The 18,802-nt window shown below is 47.6% G+C and overlaps 1 protein-coding gene across 1 annotated transcript in view; it reads left to right on the forward strand.

The window, feature by feature from the left end:
- The window catches only part of TENM4 (teneurin transmembrane protein 4), a 383,504-nt gene that overhangs the window by 289,427 nt on the left and 75,275 nt on the right, over positions 1-18,802 (forward strand). Inside the window, exon 15 of the mRNA XM_047071426.1 lies at positions 2,311-2,527. Coding sequence (XP_046927382.1) covers positions 2,311-2,527 — 217 coding nt within the window. The remainder of the gene's footprint in view (positions 1-2,310; positions 2,528-18,802) is intronic.

An 18,802-nucleotide genomic window follows, 5' to 3' on the forward strand; every position in this document is an offset into this window, starting at 1 on the left:
TTATGGATGCAGCAGCTGAATCTGTCATGCTAACATCAATAGCAGAATGCAAATAACCCTCAGCTTGGGCTGTAATTATGTGTTTAAGCGACGTCTGACAGGGCCAGCGTGGGAATGTGTGATGGAGGAGATGCAAGAGAAGACAGGTGCTTTGCGAGGCAGTTAGCGGGTGTATCTGGGAGCTGGGACAGGAGCCACAAGTTAGGACCCAGGACAGCGCTGGGGTGAGGGGAGCCCTTTCCTCCACATCTCAGGATGAATCTGGCAGGTGAGCAAAGAACAAATGGCCCTTCTCTTTGATGAGCCGTGTCGTAGACTCAGGGACAGCAAGGGGAGCAAGCCCTTAGTAAGCACTTACTGTTTATGGGGTACTCTGCTAGATTTGGGGACATATACTATGTTTTCTATTTATGTAACAAACACTTATGTGGCACTTTTACAATCCCCTTATGAGACATGTGCGAAACAGAGGCCAGAGAGTTTAAGTAACTTGCCCAAGGCCACACAGTGGTAAGTTTCAGAGCCAAGATTTGGCCCCAGACAGTCTGGGCCCTGAAATCCAGGCACTTTGCAGTGTGGTGCCCTCAAGGAAGTTATAAAGTCTTGGATACCATGCAAAAGTGGGTGAGAAAGACAAGGGATTTTTGTCCCTAATTGACTAAGGGGAAAAACTGGATTTCAGGCAGGTCAGGGAGCTTGCCCGAGGCCACAATACCTCTGAGGCTGGGGAGGGGGCCTAGGGGTGCCGCGTGGGGCACCAAATCTGGCCAGTGCAAATGCAGTGCTCTGCTGGGCAGCACCTCTGTCGTAAACCCAGGGAGACAGAAGCGAGGGAGGTATGTCAGTGATGAGGAGACTGGGGCTCGGAGAGTAAGTGCAGGAATTCATCCAGGGGCGTTCTTAGCCACAGTTCTGGGACTTGAACTTCAGCCTTGGCCTCATGATCCATCCACCATACCTCACTGTCTAATTGGATTGAATGAAGCGGGTGGTTTCCTGGCTTTTATGGACACTGTCATTTGGTTTCATCCCCTGCTTCATTTGTTAATCCATTCCATTCTCTTTGGTTTATTTATTTAACAGCCATGTTTGAATACTTGTACTAAGTGCTGGGGACACAACAGAGATAACCAGAGCAGGATCTGTGTCCCCATGGTGGTGGGGAAGCTTGCCCAAAGTCACACAGCTAATAAAGCAAGAGAGGCAGAATTTGAACCCAGCGGAATGCAAGTCCTTAGACTGTTTTCTGCCCACAAAGCACCCAGACTGTCACCCTGGGCTTTCCCTGTCCCCCACTTGGTGCAGTGTCCTCTAATCCCTGGGTTTGTTATTCTTTGTAAGCTATGCTATTGGGTGCCTGTAAAAGCACTAAGGTGACCAAAAATCTGTGATCTGATTGGATTTCTTTCTTTGTACTTTGGGAAGCTGGAAGCCGTAATACAATTTCCAGTCCTGAAGAAATTCGTCCATGTGGCAAAGACATTCCCTGCTAGTAGCCCCTCGGTCAGAGACCTGAAGCCAACAGGCATATGCAGGGACTCCCTCCCGCAGAAAGCAGAGCTAGGTCTCCCTGTATTTACAAGGCAGCCGGCAGAGATGCAGGGAATCACAGCGCCTCTTCCTCACCCCCAAAGCTAGTTAGTTTAAGCAAACTCTTAAATACCTCTCAAAACCATCCGCTTATCTCCACCTCCACTGTTCACTGCTCTGGTCTCAGCACCCACTACCTTTGCTCTGTGCCACCTCAGAGATGCCCTCGCCACTATGGAACCCCCAGCTTCCGCTCTAGGCCAACTGCAGTCCCTTCTCCCTGTTACAAGGACGGTTCTTTCAGAGATGCAGATCAGATGATGTCACCCCTGCTTTAAACCTTCCAGTAGCTCCCACCGTCCACCGGGGGTGAAATGCAAACTGCCTGAGCCGGCCCGAGTCCCCGGCACCTCTGCTTTGGCCAGCATCAACGGCCCCTTCCTGTGCTCGCCCCTCACCTTCTGAGCTGAGTGTAGCAGCTCAGACGTTCAGTATGTTCTCTCACCTCTGGGCCCTCATGTAATTCCTTCAAATTTAAAGAAACAGCAACAAAGAAACGCATGTCACACTGTACTCTTGCTTGTCCATCTCTCCTGTTAGGCTAGTGGGAGCAGATCTGAAGTGCCTGGATCCCCTTGGTCCCCAGCAAAGGCCTTGGCTTATGTCAGGCACTTAAAGTTTTCCAGCAAGTGGCAAATAGGGAAGCACGTGAAGGCACTGTGGACAAACGTGGCTGGTGGGACGTAGCACCATCAACTTCATGCTCTGTCTCCCCTGCAGATGGCTTGACGGACTGCATGGACCCCGACTGCTGCCTCCAGCCCCTCTGTCACGTCAACCCGCTGTGCCTGGGCTCCCCCGACCCTCTGGACATCATCCAGGAGACACAGGCCCCCGTGTCCCAGCAGAACCTGCACTCCTTCTACGACCGCATCAGGTTCCTCGTGGGCAGGGACAGCACACACATCATTCCGGGAGAGAACCCCTTTGACGGAGGGTGAGTCCGCTGGGCCTCAGATCCAGCCATGACTGTCTGCGGGAGAACTGAATCGCCTCGAGGGCCATGTTTGGGGTGGGTGGGAGGTGGGAGGAGGCCAGAAGGGTTCTTGATGGAATGTCAGGGGAAGCAGAGAAGCAGCCTCAGGTACCCACATTTAGAAAACTGCTATCCCAGGCATTTGGAATTTTAATGAGCAAAGTTTTGTTGTTCCCGCTGGGTGATAGATGGAGAGAGTGAGAAATCAAAGGTCCAAAGGGAACCTTGGATCAATACTCTCTTTGCAGTCAGCTATTACTGATTCTGCAGGCTCCAGACGAGCGGAAACCCTTTAACGCTGTTCAGCCTCAGAGCTGCCGTCCAGAAGGCTGTGGGGGTGGGGGCGCCCCCACTGGCATCTCAGGCCATCTGCCCATGCATTCCTTCACAGGTGTTCAGTTGTGTCCCCTACTGGACAGTTTTTTGCTGCAGTCCACTCTGTGCCAGATCCCGTGCTGGAATCACAGAGGTGAATAGAGCACGGTCCCTGCTCATTGGTCGCTTACAGTCCACTAAGGGGATGAAAAGAGCCCCGGTGTGATAGGCCAGAAAGAAATGTGCCCCCAGGCTACTCTGGGAACACAGAGGAGATACTCCTGGGTGGGGGGAAACCACGACTTAAGAACTGAGTCTTAAAGATGAGAAATGGTTCTCTTGGCCAGGGAAGGAAGGGTGTTTCAGGGAGAGGGAACAGCTGTGCAGAGACCAGGGGCCTGAAAAGGCACAGGAGCCAGCATAAGATAGCTCTCTATTCTCTGCTCCCCAGACCAGCGTCTGTGAATGAGACATAGTATCCAAGAAGGAGCTACTTACAAGAATTTCTTTTGACCGTCTTCCAATATAGGGACATCTCTTTCTCTAGGAGTCAGCACAGTTCAATTCAGCAGTTACATAGTGTGTCCCTTCTATGTCCGTGACTTCCATGCCAGAGAGTTCCAGCCCTGTAGGGACAATGGGCTGTAATGAAGGGTAGGAAGGTTGAAGGCCATCCTCAAGTTCTGTTTCAAGGGGGAGATCAGCAGTTGGGGTGCCTGGGTAGCTCAGTTGGTTGGGCATCCGACTCTTGATTTCAGCTCAGGTCATGACCTCATAGTTTGTGAGTTTGAGCCGAATTGGGCTCTGTGCTGACAGTGTGCCTCCTTGAGATTTTCTCTCTCTCTCCCTCTCCCTCTGCCCCTCCTCTGCTCTCTATCCCTCTTTCTCAAAATAAATAAATAAACTTTGAAAAATTAATAATGAAAGGGGAAATCAACAGGCCTTAGTCATCAGTTGGGCCTGAGGAATGCAGAAAAAGAAGTCTCTTACTCAGAGGCCTCGGGAGATAGATGGTGGCGCCTTCTCCATCAGGCTGGGGACCTGAGAGCAGCAGGAAGGTTGGGAGCAAGGTGATGACCTCCATCCTGAGCACGCTAAGGGCAAGGAAGGGACACACCTCAGTAGGACCCCCAAGACATGTTCATAGTTCATAAGCAGTTCTGGAGCTCACACGGACGTTAGAGTTATCGATCTGGGAGCCAGCAACAAGCAGGAGTCGAGACCAGGAACGCACAGCAGTCTGCTCCAGGAGAATGTGTGAGGGGAGAAGAGCAGGGACTAAGAAGGAATGAGGGGAAGCCACCCTGGGAGGTGGCGGTATCATCCCTAGAGTGTAACTGGGAACGCAAGGAGAAGGCCTCTCTACCGGGACGGGAAGGAGCCCTGGCTCTGGGCTTCACGCCGCAGGCCCAGGGGGTCGGCGGTGGGGGTGGGGTCCAGGACATGGCCTCCCACTGCCCCAGCCTCCTCCCCACAAGGACAGGATAGGGAAGGTGAGGTGGGGGAAACACTCCAAGCCAGCGGAAGAGGCATCACAGGAGTGGGTAAAAGCATTCAAAGTGTAACCTTGTTAGAGATGAAAATGCTTGCTGTTCCAACAAATCTGTCATCTTACCCACAGAATATTGAGAACCTCAGAGGTCAGATAACCTTCCCAAATTCACAGGCTGGTCAAGTGACAGAGCCAGGAGCTGAGCTAGAGAGAGGAGAAACCTCTTGGTCAGAAACGCTGCTTTTGTCCCTGGGTAGGAAGCTTCCCGCTCTTTTATTCGGTTGCGTGATTTTGTCTGTGTGCTTGTGGGCCTTCCCGTGGCAAGCGTTCTTTTAATCAACCGGAGGTTTGAAGATTATTCCTACCAAGGGGAATAGTCCTTGCTCAGCCTTTCTTTAGCGGACCCATTATGGGGTCTGAATAGGACTGTGGCCGCTTGGCTGCCCGTGGCTGTTGTGCCTAAGGAGTGCCCTGACCATGCCATCCTGGTCGGTGCCAGCAGGGACCGTGTCCCCTGCATGTCTTCTGGTGATGCACCAAGCCTGCTGCTTACGTGCCACAGATCACGGCGGGACCCACACGGGGATTTCAGGATGTTGCTCTGGAGGGTCTGACCTGCCTGAAGGTGCCTGTCAAGCAGGGAGCTTGAGAAACCTGTACCGGGAGAAATGGACCTCCGAGCACGAGGGAAGAGTATAGGCCTCGGAGTCAGGCCAGTTGGTGTTTCACACCCTGGCTCTGCCACCGCTGGATCCGTGGCTCTGGGCAAGTGACTTAATAAAACGAATATGTGAACGTCTCCCAGCCCTCTAAAGTGAGTCCTCCAGGAAGGGAACACATCTTACTCATTTTAGCGCTCAGTAGATGCTCAAAACAAATACGCATACTTACTGCCTTGAACAATGAAGGAATGGAAGAAAGGAAGGAGAGAGGGAGGGGTGGACGGAGGAAGGAAGGGAGGATACATTATCTATTTTCCTTAATTTGGGACTGAGGATTCAGAGTCCAGGGAGGTTAAATCATCTGCTAAAAATCATATTACAGATGAGCAGCAGAGGCAGGAGAAGTCGGCTCCCAGATCATTGTTTATGGATCTGTCACCTTCAGTTAAACTACAGATGCTTTGAAGGCAGAGACCATTCATCTCTCCAAACCTGTCATACTTAGGGCAGGGCCTGGAATATGGGATTCACTCTACAAATGAATGGGTAAATGGAAGCTTCTAAATGTTACTGTGAAAATTCCTTTTAGCTAATATTTGCCACGTCGTTATGTCTGTGCTCCTCGCTGGCCTAGATTCACAAGGAGCAGCTATCTATCACTACGGAGTATCTCCAGACAGATTTTTATGTAAAACAAGCCCAAGCTGGAAACATGAGGCATCAGATGCTTTTCTCGTTGGACTGCCCACAGGATATTCCGTTTTCTGATCTGGGCCAGCAATTTAGTGCTCATGTGCATAGTTGGAATAAGTGAAACACCTGATACCAAGTTTGGGTTGTTGCTTACTTTCCTTCCCCTCGTGTGAAGGAAGGCAGCTTGATAGAAAGTGCTAGAAAGTGCCCAGAGTTTGAATCGTGGCTTTCCCTCCCACCAGCTCTGTGTGGCCTTAGAGGAAACGATGTAACCTCTGTGCATGGGCCTCCAATTATAAGTTGGCAATAACAGTGACTATTTCGTGAATGCCATTGAAAGGGTTAACTGAAATAAAGCATCTGGCACAGAACTTGGTACCTAGGAGGTCAGTAAATGGTAGGTTTATGGTGGTGGCATGGCCTAGTGAAAGAAACACAAGCTTTGGAATCAGACAACTGGATTTAAAGTCTGTTACATCCACTTTCTAGCTGTGTGACCTTGGGCAAATTCCTTAACCTCTCTGAGCTCCAGTTTCCTCATCCGTAAGAGCCGGGTAATAATGTCTACAGAGTTGCCAGGAAAATTAAATGAATGAAACACACACACACACACACACACACACACACACAAAGTACATACAGTTGTAACCTGATACCACACAAAAAACACCTGCTAATTCGAAGATGATGACGGTGGTGGTGGTGATGGTGTGAAAAAGAGCTTCCCACTCCACTTTTTTAACTGGAAGTACAGCTTGATAGTGACCTGCCCTCTAGGGATGTCCAGCAGGCACCGAGAGAGGAGCGAGGTGTTGAATCCTTATTTGAGGAAGGGAAAGGCAGCCTTGTGCCAGCCTGCTGTCAGCTGGGATCCTTGTCAGGGAGGAATCCAGTGGCACTTCTCCAGAGAGGGGGGTTTCTGATGGGCAGGCGGCCCCGACCTGGTGGCTGTGTGCAACAGTAACAAGGCCTGGGCCTGACAGAAAACCCCACACTCTCCTGCACCCCGTATGCTGTGGCACAGCTTGTACAGTCCGCGTGCGAGTCCTTGGAACAGGCTTCACGATGCAGGCTGTCACCCAGAAACCCGGCAGCATCGCTGAGCCCAGCAATGACAGGCAATCCCAGAGATGCTGCTCCTTCAGGCTGCAGCCTCCCAGCCCGGAGGCTCCTGACCCGGGGCCCAGTTAAGAGCAGGAGGTTCTCCAGAGCCACGGCTGACACGTGCGGGGTCCCTTATGTTTCTGTGTGGCACCCCTGCTGGCGTCAGAGGCCCTGGGGCAGGGCGGGCCCTCAGGAGGATGAACAGCAGCGCTTCGGCAGGCAAGCGAGGGCCCCAGCCAAGCAGAGTAGGCGCTCAGCTGGGCTGGACTCCTTGGAGGAGAGCACAGAGCTTGACTCAGAACTGCAGCAGAAGGACCGCCAGGAGGGCTTGGAAAAAGGAAGGCCTCCTGTGGCTCTTCCGTGTCCCCAGGGCAGGTGTTTTACACGGGTTTAATGAATACAGTAGCTCTACCTGACGTTCTGCCTCTGTCGTCCTCAACTCCACGTAAGCGATAGAGATGTGAATGGCTTCAGCTGATCGAATGTGGGTCTAAAGTAGGAGGGGACAGAGCAGACAGGAGAACCGCCATCGCCAGATTAGATGGCTTGAAGACCGACTTTCTTTCCCAGCCTGGAGGCCCACACCCTATCTGCTCAGTGGAGGCCCTCACCTGGAGTCACGGGGAAAATACAGTGTAGGGTGCCCTCTGCATGGGAAGGAAGGGGCCACTCAGGTCTGTAGGTGGAAGATGGATCCCCAACTGACCATCCATACAGGGAGGGCAGGTAACAGGACCCAGAGTGTGGAGCTTGGAGCCCGATGGTTGGAAAAAGGAGGGAAGCATGAGACGTTTCTTCCTCAGAGAACACCCAAGGCATCTCTGTCTGTATGACACAACTTTAGATGCATCTCCTCTTGGGAGGGACAGGCTGGACATAGGGCAGACAGATCCCTTCAGCAAATAGTTGTGGATTGCCAATGCCGGACAGGTTAGCAGATTATAGGAAGAGGGTCTGACAAAAAAGAATCACCCCTGAGTTACTTGAATATCAGTTCACAGTGTGTTTGAGGATGCTGTATTGATGAGAGAAACGTGATGTTGTCAAGCCTTTCTGGGCCCCTCTAAGTCTAATAGGTTATCAGCTCACTCAGGTAAGGAAGCTGGGTAGGGGCAGTTGCCATGAAAATCAGCTGATGGGACACACTGAGCCCAAAGAGAAAAGACTTGAGGAGTCAGGGGACTCAGAAAAAGGAGAGATGGATGATAAGGTCATTTATCACAAAGGAGGCACAGGATCATGTGCTACGGAGAGGGTCAGACCCTATGGAGAGGGGACACGGGGCAGGCCCAGAGGGGAACAGAGGTGCCACACAACACAAGCTCTGCTTGGTAAATACTGCTCTGCGCAAGGCCTGCAAGAAAAAGATTCACATCTATGCCCTCTTACCTTGAGGGCACGTCATGTGTCCCATACTGTGTTAGTTGTTGAACCCCTGGTGCCAAGCACAGAGGTTGGCCCAGACTAAACCACACAGATCGCAGAATGAATCAGCCAATCAGCCAGTGCTGAGTGCCTGAAGAGAAGTAGAGACAGAGCGTCCCACGAGTTCAAAAGCATGGCCATCACTCCCGCTGCACACCTCAGGGCTGCGTCTGGAAATGAATGAACAAACCAGCAGGTGAACTAATGAATGAAGCTTCCAGCACGACGTGGCCTTTAGCCTGAAACAAAGATTTTAGTGAGGATGGTTGGCCATTAAAACATTATTTATCCCACTTCAGCTCGCAACAACCCATTAGTGCATCATGAAATCAATGTAGTGAGTCGAAACTATTTTTTTAAAAAAAGTAAATTTAGACGGAAATGGGGTACAGTGGAATGGAAAATATTAGTGCAGCCCCGTGACGAGGATATGTATTGCATGAAACGTGGTTGTCCGTGTGTATGCACGTGCGCGCTCCTGAATAAACTGCATTGCTTAGTGTTGGCTTCAGTTGAACAGGACTTAAAAATGCATTCTAGACTGAGGAACCAGCATGACTTTCTGGGATAATCAGAGAATTGAGAGAATTTTAATGTGGCTGGAGCATAATGATGGTGATACTGTTTTCTAAATCCAAAGTCAAGAGACGTTCTCTAACCTTTGAAATCAAGATGGTCTTAGGAAGTCTGGGGTATATGATCCTGGTGTACAGAGGGGGCGTGTGGGAGAAGGAAGAACATAGGGGACTGTGCAGCGAGACAGATACAGAACTGAGAAAGGTCAGCCCCTCACCTGTTCACTAGCCAGAACAGAGTTTTTCATCTCAGGACCTAAAACTGGCTATAAAGAGAAGTGAGATAACCTTGGTGCCATGTAAGTCTTCAGAATTTCCTTCAGATCCTTTGTAAAGACACAAAGTTTCAGGGCACCTGGGTGGCTCAGTTGGTTAAGCATCCAACTCTGATTTCTGCTCAGGTCATCATCTCACAGTTCATGAGTTCGAGCCCCACATTGGGCTCTGTGCTGACGGTGCAAAACCTGCGTGGGATTCTCTCTCTCCCTCTCTGTCTGTCCCTCCCCAGCTCATGCTTGCTCGCTCACTCTCTCTCTCTCTCCTTCAAAATAAATAAACATTTAAAAAGAGAAAAAGACACACAGTTCCCAGGAATTTTGAAAGCCAGGGTTTCCAAGGGGGGAAAAAAAATAACAGGAGGGAAAAAAGATCATGTCTGTACCATAATCTTTTCTCAGCGCACTGCAGACATAAAGCGACATGCAAGGATCAGTGGCAGAGCAGTTACAGAAAAGCACTTACGTGCCACCCCACCCGCATCCCCCTGCCCCAGGCCTTCGACAGCCCTCAGCCAGCCCTCAGAGAGGCTGAGCAGTAGAGACCATCTAATGGAGCTCAAATAAACACCAGCTTCCTGACAGCTGGCTTCTGAGTGAATTTATTATTGAATTATACTCCTGCGTTTCAGAACAAGCTGAGCTGACAGGCTACCCCATCAGTTTAAGGAGAGGGGGGCAGGGAGAAAGACAATGATGAATTACCCTGACGGAAGATGGAAGAAGGGAAGGATCCTGCTTCCTCCAAAATGCCAGCCATTATATATTATTCATGTTGGTTTTTAAAAAATCCCTCCCCACATTGAAATGAATGTTTATGATGATAAAGCAACTAGGTGAATTTAATTCAGGATGCAGGCAGCAACTTCTCACATCATCCTGATGAGCAGCTAACAACTCCTCCTCTGCCACTTGATCATCCCTTTATTGATTTCAAAACCGAATTACAATCTCTGTTTGCTTGGTAGCTTGAGCCGGCTCCTAGCTGTCCATCACAGGAGGCATTAGCAGAGGATGCTGTGCTTAAGCGAGAACCACTCGGGGTCTTTGTGGGGAGGGACTGCATTCAAGTCTTCGGGCAAATGAGAGCAAACGACCTTGGGCGAGCAAGGCTCCATTTCCTCATCTGTAACGTGGGGCTACCAATTCCCACCGTGCAGGTTGTTTGGAAGATTAAATGAGTTAAAACACCTGAAAGCCTGATGGCCGGCATGTAGCACACATTCAGTAATGACACCTAACGTTTACCAAGAATGTTCTGTGTGTCAGCATTGTTGGAAATGGTGTGTACATTTCCTAAGTAGTAACACCTTTACATCTCCCCCCAAACCAGATGACATAGGGACTTCATCAGCCTTCTTTTACAGATGGGAAACGGAGGCACAGAGAACTGAGCGACCTCGCCAAAGACACAGGGCTCGTAAGTGGCAGGGCCAGCAGGAAGCCAAGCCGAATGCCTCTGGAGCCTACGTGCCGAGCCTCCGTTCCCTGCCTGGTCCTTTATATTGCCATCTCGGCATCTTCAGTTCAGAAATCTGTACAGCATGATTCTGCTACAACTCTACAACCCCGGCTTGCCCTGACTTTCTATCTAATACTGTACAGCGTGATGTAAAGAGGATGTGCAAGAAGTCTGTGTGTTTCAGAGCACCAGCCTCAGAGGCAGGTAGCCTGGGCTTGCATCCCGGCCCCACCCTTTGCTAGCTGTTATGACCTTGAACAAGCCTCACTCTATGCCTCACTTTCTCCATCTGTCATATGAGGATAATAACCCATACCTCATGGGGATGTCTGAGGATTAAATGAGATGTAAAACACTTATGTGTCAGGGCAGTACACATTCAATAAGTGTTAGTGGCCCTTGTCCACTAATAGCAAGAGTTAGCATCAGCGTTAGCAAGGACATTAGTATCTGTATGGGTTTTAGTGTCACTGTGAAAACTGGGAGAAAAATGAGGATCTGAGCCAGAAGCCTATTAGTGTAGTTATAGAATTGTTGCAAATGCCGTAGCACCATGGCAGGTAGAGGTGAATGGACCTTGAGATCATCAGGTAGAAGAGGAAACTTTGAGGTCACAGAAAGCTCTTGGCTCAGCAGGGTAGGAACAGGACTCTCCTGAGTCCTAAGTGAGGGCTCTCTCAAGCAGTAATTCTAGTGTTTATAAATTTCGAGCAACAAGAAGTAAAAATATTGGAAAGCCATGCATCACATTACTAAGACTGGCCTCAATGGAGTTCTTAGGGTCAGGACTTATCAAATACCTCTGCAGTGAGTCTAACCAGCCCTCCAGTCTGATCCTGGAGGCATCAAAAGTTGGCTACAAGTGAGCCCCGCAGTGCTGGGTTGTGATGGGCTGTGATGTGGACAGAAGCTGCTACCTCAGGACAGTGTTCTGGCAGAAGAGAGAGCTGTGCCCACCTGCCTCCCCTGCCTCTGCCTTCCCCTCCCCCGCCTCTGCCTCCCTCTTCCCCTCCCACCCCGGCAGGACCCCGCACATCCAACCTGTAGGCCTCTAGCACCAACCCCAATCCAAAGAGAAGGCGTAGAGCAGCCCCAGCTGCTCAGTCTCAGGTCCTTCAAATGCTCTGCTCTCTGACCATTGGCTTACCAGCTCTGCGATGAGGGTTTCTGCCCTGGCCCAGAATCCTAACCTCACTTTCTGTGCCCCAGTTCCTGAGATGAGCAAGCCAGGACCCCTGCCACCCAAGGACTCAAGTCTTTCCTTCTCTTGCCAGGCTCCTACCCTTGCCACATCTGGTCCTGGAGCTCCATCACTGCTCTGCTCAGGAACTTGGGCATTATTGCCTGGTAACACACAGGACATCCACATCCAGCCACCCCTGGGAGCCACCTCATCATGGCTATGCCCCTGTCAGATCCTCCTCCCCTGTCCCTTGAATGACTGTTGACTTTAAACACCACCTGTCAATTGCTCTATGCCTCAGACTCAGTCTGCTGAGTGGATTTTCTGCATGCCCCTTTCTGCATCTCTGCCCAGCATTGTCCCCAACCTAGGAAGTGAGTCTAATTGTGATCCATTCCTATCTCCCCTTTCGGAGTGAAACAACAGAAGTCTCCCTTTTCCAGGAGAAAGCAGAACCCGTCCTGTGCTCTGACAGGAAGACAGGACACACAGTCCCTGAATGGACTTGTACACCGAGAGACTATATGTGGAGTCACACTTTAGCAGAGGTGCCTCAAGTTTTTCTAACAGCACAAAGCATCTCCTGAGAATTCTTAGAAGCAGGCCTCTTGATTCGAAGCACAGAGAACAGCCTTTTGGGACATGTCTCATACCTTCCATGTCCCTGTCCCCACTCTTTCTAAGCAACATTCCAGGCAGGAGACTTGCTCCTCCAAAATGATCTCCACTGGCCAGCCTCTGTCAGGACTGTTTCTCCTTTGCCACAGCCAATGGATTCGTTTCTGTGACATAGAGTGTTATGAATAGTCAAGGGCTCTGTTCTCGTGTGCACCTCTGTCAGCCAGCAGAATATTCCAGAGGGCTCCTGTGGGAGATGACTCAGCCCGAAGCATCAGCATTCAGCAGTCAGGTTGCCTACAGGCTTGGGTGATCTGAGCTGCAGCCTGAAAGCTCATGCTCCCTGAGAATCTGAAGGACTCAATAGCCGCATGAAGCCAGGAGGTCACAGAATGGTGGCTTCTGGGCTCTACAGGAGGCACAGCCTGGGGGTTTAGGAGACACTAACAGTTGCCAGACCATCTTGTCACTGGATGCCCCCAGGTGGTGTCAGGGTACTATAGCAGACCTGTCAATGTCCCAGCCTTGATGTCTGATAGAGAGGATCCCTGCCCAGCTCCAGACATCACATACCTCACCTATAAATGAGGGGCTTGGATTCAGTCCCCGCAAGGAACTTTCTTAGCTGAAAAATTAAATTTCTGTTAATCTGAAGAAGATTGTGGATTTCTCCTGCTATCTCCCTAGACATGTACAAAATAGTCTGAGAGAAGAAGCTTTTTCTGAATGAACTGGAGTACTTCCCTGTGATGTTTATTCCATATACCCAGCAGGTGATCTGGAAGCCTCTGGTAGAGTCTGAACTGAACCCAATTCCAAATGGAAGAACAAAAATCAGGGTACATGGACAGAGCCTGGTGCTCGATTCTAGCTGTGGGAAAGTTTGTAGGTCATGCTGGCATGACCTGGGAGGCAGCATCCCTTTTTATCCCATACTTGTTATACTTCCAGATATGATGATTTTTTTTTTAAATGATGATATTCATTCCAGAATCTGAGTTCCTCAGACACGGAGATTGTGTCTCATTTATTGTTAGTTATTCAACTGCTTAGAATACGATAGGAAATAAAACAGAAACTACAGGCACTGCCCTCCTGCAGTTTCCATAAGTAAATAAGAAAATGGATAAATAAATACTACCCAGCACTGTGTCCATCTAGTACATAGTAGGTGCTCAATTAAAGATCCAATAACTGAACCCTATTTTTATTTACCAGACCTCTGTCTGAGTTTCTCTTCCCTCAACCCGTATCTATCCTTTCCTTTGGGCTAATTGAAATAACTATACTCATTTTTTTTTTGCCTTCATCATTTTCTTTCATTCATTCGTGTGATATTCATTTATTTCTTTCCTCAACATTTACTGAATGAATCCTATACACCTAGTCCTGTGCTGGGCACTGGACTTAAAAGGTGGGAAGAACATGGTTGTTACCCTCAAAGAACTGGCAATCTAGAAAAGAAGATGAGATGTTTGAACTAGCGAATACACTTTAGTGGGATGAATACATTGTGTTTTGTTCACTAAAGCAGGGAGTGCCTTCTTTGTACTGGGGAAATAAGGAAGAGCTTCACTGAGAAGCAGACCTTCAAGGAGAGGTTAGTAAGAATGAGAAAGACATTTGAGGCAGATGAAGTAGCATAGACAAAGGCAGAGAGGCATGGAAATGCATGCCAGGACGACGATATGAGACGTAAATTTCACATGGCAGCAACACAGGATATGAGAATGGCAAAACGGGACATAGCCTGCAGAGGCCAGCAGGGGCCAGATCCTGAAGGATCTTAAATGCCAGGCTGAAGACTATGGGCTTTGTCTGGAGACAGTGGGATACTGCGGAAAATGACTTGTATAGCACAGAGTTTCTGGTGCTATGGTAAAAGAACAGTGATAAAGTTTGGACAGTTGGGGAGCTCAGATCTACACGGTGCCTGAAGAGAAGATCGAGTCCAATTCCCTGCCCTCCCAATAAGTCAGGAACATCAAAAGTTAAGTGATTAGATCAAGTTCTATCATTTTTGGCCTAAGGTCAGTGAAAGAAACCTAGGAAGAGCTTTGAAATAAGTGAAAAAGAATGAAGCACAACTAGAAGGTAACTTTTGAATATAATAATCGATAGCATATTGAAGATTATTTCATTAAAAGAAATCACAAACACACACCACTGTAACTCTAGCACAGTACTGTGGTCCCGAGATGGGTGCCCAATGTGGTCCATGAGGTACAGGGAGAAAATTAGAGTGTCTACCTGTATTGACTTTTTACCTTAAAAAGTCATGTTTTAGTCAATGTTTTAGTCATATAGGACACTAGGTTTTCACTCATTTGCTCCCTTGGTCCCAATGTTAGTTGGTAACAAGGTGTTCTTAGAGAGACAGTGAACCTGTGCTGGTTGATTCTGGTGTATTACAACATGACTGCAGTGTGTGTGTGTGTGTGTGTGTGTGTGTGTGTGTGTGTGTGTGTAAAATCTAGTTTCAAATAAACCTACGCATCAAATGGTCCAGTGCCATAGAAAGATCCTTGTAGAGTAGCTGCAGATCAAGGACAATACAGTGTGAGTACAAGCAAACAAACAAAACAAAACAAAAATGGCAGAGCTGGTACTTCTAGTATAGTCTTCTCAACTCCGCTATCAAGTGAAAACCAATAAGGTTCATTTTCATCAGATCGAACAGACAGGTAACCAAGATTCAAAGTTTTCAAGAATCTAAAAAATGTTAATCCAAAGACTCAGCATTATCAAGAAGACTATTTGAAATACAGGCATGCCTCAGAGACATTACAGGTTCCATTCCAGATCACTGTAGTAAAGCAAATAGTGCAATAAAGGAAAGCAAGTGAATTTTTCGTTCCCCAGTGCATATAAAAGTTAGATTTAAATTCTATTATAGACTATTAAGTGTGAAATATAATTATCTCTTAAAAACAATGTACATACCTTAATTCAAAAATAACTTCATTGCTAAAGAATTCTAACCATCATCAGAGCTTTCAGTGAATCATAATTTTTTTTTTTTTTTTTTTTGCTGGTCAAGGGTCTTGCCTTGATGCTGATGGCTGCTGACTGCTCAGGGTGGTGGTTGCTGAAAGTTGGGTGGCCGAGGCAGCTTCTTAAAACAAGTCAACAATGGGGGCACCTGGGTGGCTCAGTCGGTTGAGCATCCGACTCTTGATTTGGGCTCAGGTCATGATCCCAAGGGTCATGGGATCAAGTCCTGCATCAGGTTCCACACTGGGAGTGGAGCCTACTTAAGATTCTCTCTCCCTCTATCCCTCTCCCGCTTACACTCTGTCTCAAAAATAATAATGCTAATGATGACAAAAATGAAGTTTGCCACATTGATTGACTCTTGCTTGCAAGAACAATTTGTCTGTAACATGCGATGCTGTTTGACAGCATTTTACCCACAATAGAACTTCTTTCAAAACTGGAGTCCATCCTCTCACACCTGCCACCGCTTTACAAACTAAGTTTATGTTGTATTGTAAATCCTTTGTGTCAGTTCAGCAATCTTCACAGCATCTTCACCAGGAGTAGATCCCATCTCAAGAAAACACTTCCTTTGCTCATCCATGAGAAGCCACTCCTCATCTGGTCAAGTTTTATTATGAGATTTGCCCTAATTCAGCTATGTCTTCAGGCTCCACCTATAATTCTAGTTCTCTTGGTCTTTCTACCACATCTTCAGTTACTTCCTCCACTGAGGTCTTGAACCCCTCAAAGTCACCCGTGAGGGTTAGAGTCCACTTCTTCCAAATTCCTATTCATGTTGATGTTTTGACCTCATAAATCACAAATGTTCTTCAAGGCATCTAGAATGGTGAATCCTTTCCAGAAGGCTTTCAATTTACTTTGTCCAGACCCACTAGAGGAATTTCTATCTATGGCAGCTATAGCCTTATGATATGTATTTCTTAAAATAATAAGACTTGAAGATCAAAATGACTCCTTGATCCACGGGCTGCAGGATGGATGTTGCGTTAGCGGGCACGAAAACAACATTCATCTCGTACATCTCCATCAACGCTCTCAGGTGACCAGATGCATTGTCAGTGAACAGAAATATTTTGAAAGGAATCTGTTTTTCTGGGCAGTAGGTCCAAACAGGAGGGTTTAAAATATTCAATAACCATGTTTTAAACAGAGTGCTGTCTTCCAGGCTTTGATGTCCCATTTATAGAGCACAGGCAGAGGAGATTCTTAAGGGCCCTAGGATTCTCAGAGTGGTAAGTCAGCACCGGTTTCAACTTCAAGCCACCAGCTGCATTAGCTCCTAACAAGAGAATCAGCCCGTTCTTTGAAGCTTTGAAGCCAGACGCTGACTTCTCCACTCCAGCTATGGAAGTCCTAGATGGCATCTTCTTTCAGTAGACGGCTGTTTCATCTCCATTGAAAATCTGTTGAGTGTAGCCACCTTCATGAGTTATCCTAGCCAGATCTTCTGGATAACTTGCTGCAGCTTCTCCATCAGCACTTGCTGCCTCGCCTTGCACTTTCGTGTTACAGAGACAGCTTCTTTCCCTAAATCTCATGAACCAATCCCTGCCAGCTTCCACCTTTTCTTCTGCAGCTTCCTCACCCTCTCTCAGCCTTCAGAGAATTGAAGAGAGTTAGAGCCTTGCTCTGGAGGATTTGGCTTTGGCTCAAGAGACTGTTGTAGCTGGTTTGATCTTCTATCCAGACTACTCACACTTTCTCCATACCAACAATAAGGCTGTTTTGTTTTCTTATCATCGTGTGTTCCCTGGAGGAGCACTTTTAATTTCCTTCACGAACTTTTCCTTTGCATTCACAACTTGGCTAACTATTGCGTGAGTCCTAGCTCTCAGCCTACCTCAGCTTTTGTAGCGTGCCTTCCTTACTAAGCTTAATCATTTCTAGTTTTTGGTTTGAAAATGCTGGAACAGTTAGGAGCCATTTTATGGTTATTAACTGGCCTAATTCCAATATTGTCGTGTCTCAGTGAATAGAGAAGCCTGAGTAAAGGGAGAAAGACAGGAGAGCAGCTCAGGAGAAAGACAGGAACAGTCAGAACATACCCAACATTTATCCATTAAGCTCACCATCTTACATGGGCATGGTTCATGGTGCCCCGAAACAATTATAGTAGTAATATCAAAGTTCACTGATCACAGATCACTATAACAAATAAGATAATAATGGAAAAGTTCGACATGTTGCAAGAATTACCAAAATGTGACACAGAGACATGAAGTAAACACATGCTGTTGGAAAAATGGCGCCAATAAACTTGCTTGTTACAAGGTTGCCACAAACCTTCACTTTGTAAAAATGCAGCATCCGTGAAGCACAATGAAAGGAAGTGTGCCTGTGTGCATTTTTTATCCATTAAACCTTGCACTAACTGCATATGATTAGTATTAGCTAATGACGGCTGCACATGTGTATAATTTATTAATAAATATAAAGACATCCAAAAAGCCTGCTCAAAAATGTTTACAAAAAAGGTGTATACTCAAAAAGAGCCTTAAGAGCCCTTCTCTGGTGATGTGAACTCTGATTTTTTGAGGCAGCTAAAACAAATTGAGATTCTCGATTACTTGGGTGTGTATGTATGCCAGATGGTAAGTAGTTTGAGAGGTGAAGTGACTTTCCCAGAGTTCTCATGGATAATGAATGATGAGTCCTTAGACTTTCTTTTCTCACCTTCCCAGTGAGAAGTTTAAAAGTTTAGGAGGAAGGTCTCTTCTAACACATTATGACCAGTGGGTTCCCAAGAATTTGTTTATAGGTGGAAGATGTCAGGCTAGAAAAGCTAGTGAAGGAAACTGAGGCAGAGCCCTGAGATGGAAAGGCAGAAAGAGAGGCCAGCACAACAGCTAGTGTGTCCAGGCTGGAAGGAGGGTCTTGGAGGCTACAGTGTGGATAAGGTCAGGCTTGGACAGAAACCCCCTTGCTGGGGTGGTTTGACAGCCCCATGAAGTGGGTTTCTCATTTGGGCCCAAGTAAGGTTCTTACAAGATGTTGAATAAAGTCTAGGAGATGCTGGGAAGATCGCCAGTCAATCAGCAAGAGCTAGCAGACAACAGTTTAAGGGTTCTTACAGGTCAGGCATATAAATCTGTCTAAAGTATGTAATACAGAGGAGTGATTTTCATAAACGAGTGGCACAGGGTATCAAATACTTTAAATCAGAGAAGAGCTAAAGTTACCTTTTGCCATCTAGATCCCAAGTGATTGTTCCGTTCTCCTGAATACCAGTTTCCTTAGCTGTTCTCATTTAATAACTAAAAGTTAAAGCTGCAGGTTTTCTCCCTTCATCTTCCTTTATCTGCATGCATAATAGGCATTGAATAACAAATCTGACTCAATTTCCGGCATTCGTTTTTTGTGTTCCTTTTTTTTTTTAAGTTTTCGAAAAAGAGGTACAGATAGGAGGCTATAGATTCAAGGTAGAAAGACTGC

Source organism: Lynx rufus, unplaced genomic scaffold, assembly GCF_022079265.1.
Source record: "Lynx rufus isolate CCGP_SWC_20201006 ecotype Redwood Valley unplaced genomic scaffold, mLynRuf1.p SCAF_9, whole genome shotgun sequence".
NCBI classification, from domain to species: domain Eukaryota; kingdom Metazoa; phylum Chordata; class Mammalia; order Carnivora; family Felidae; genus Lynx; species Lynx rufus.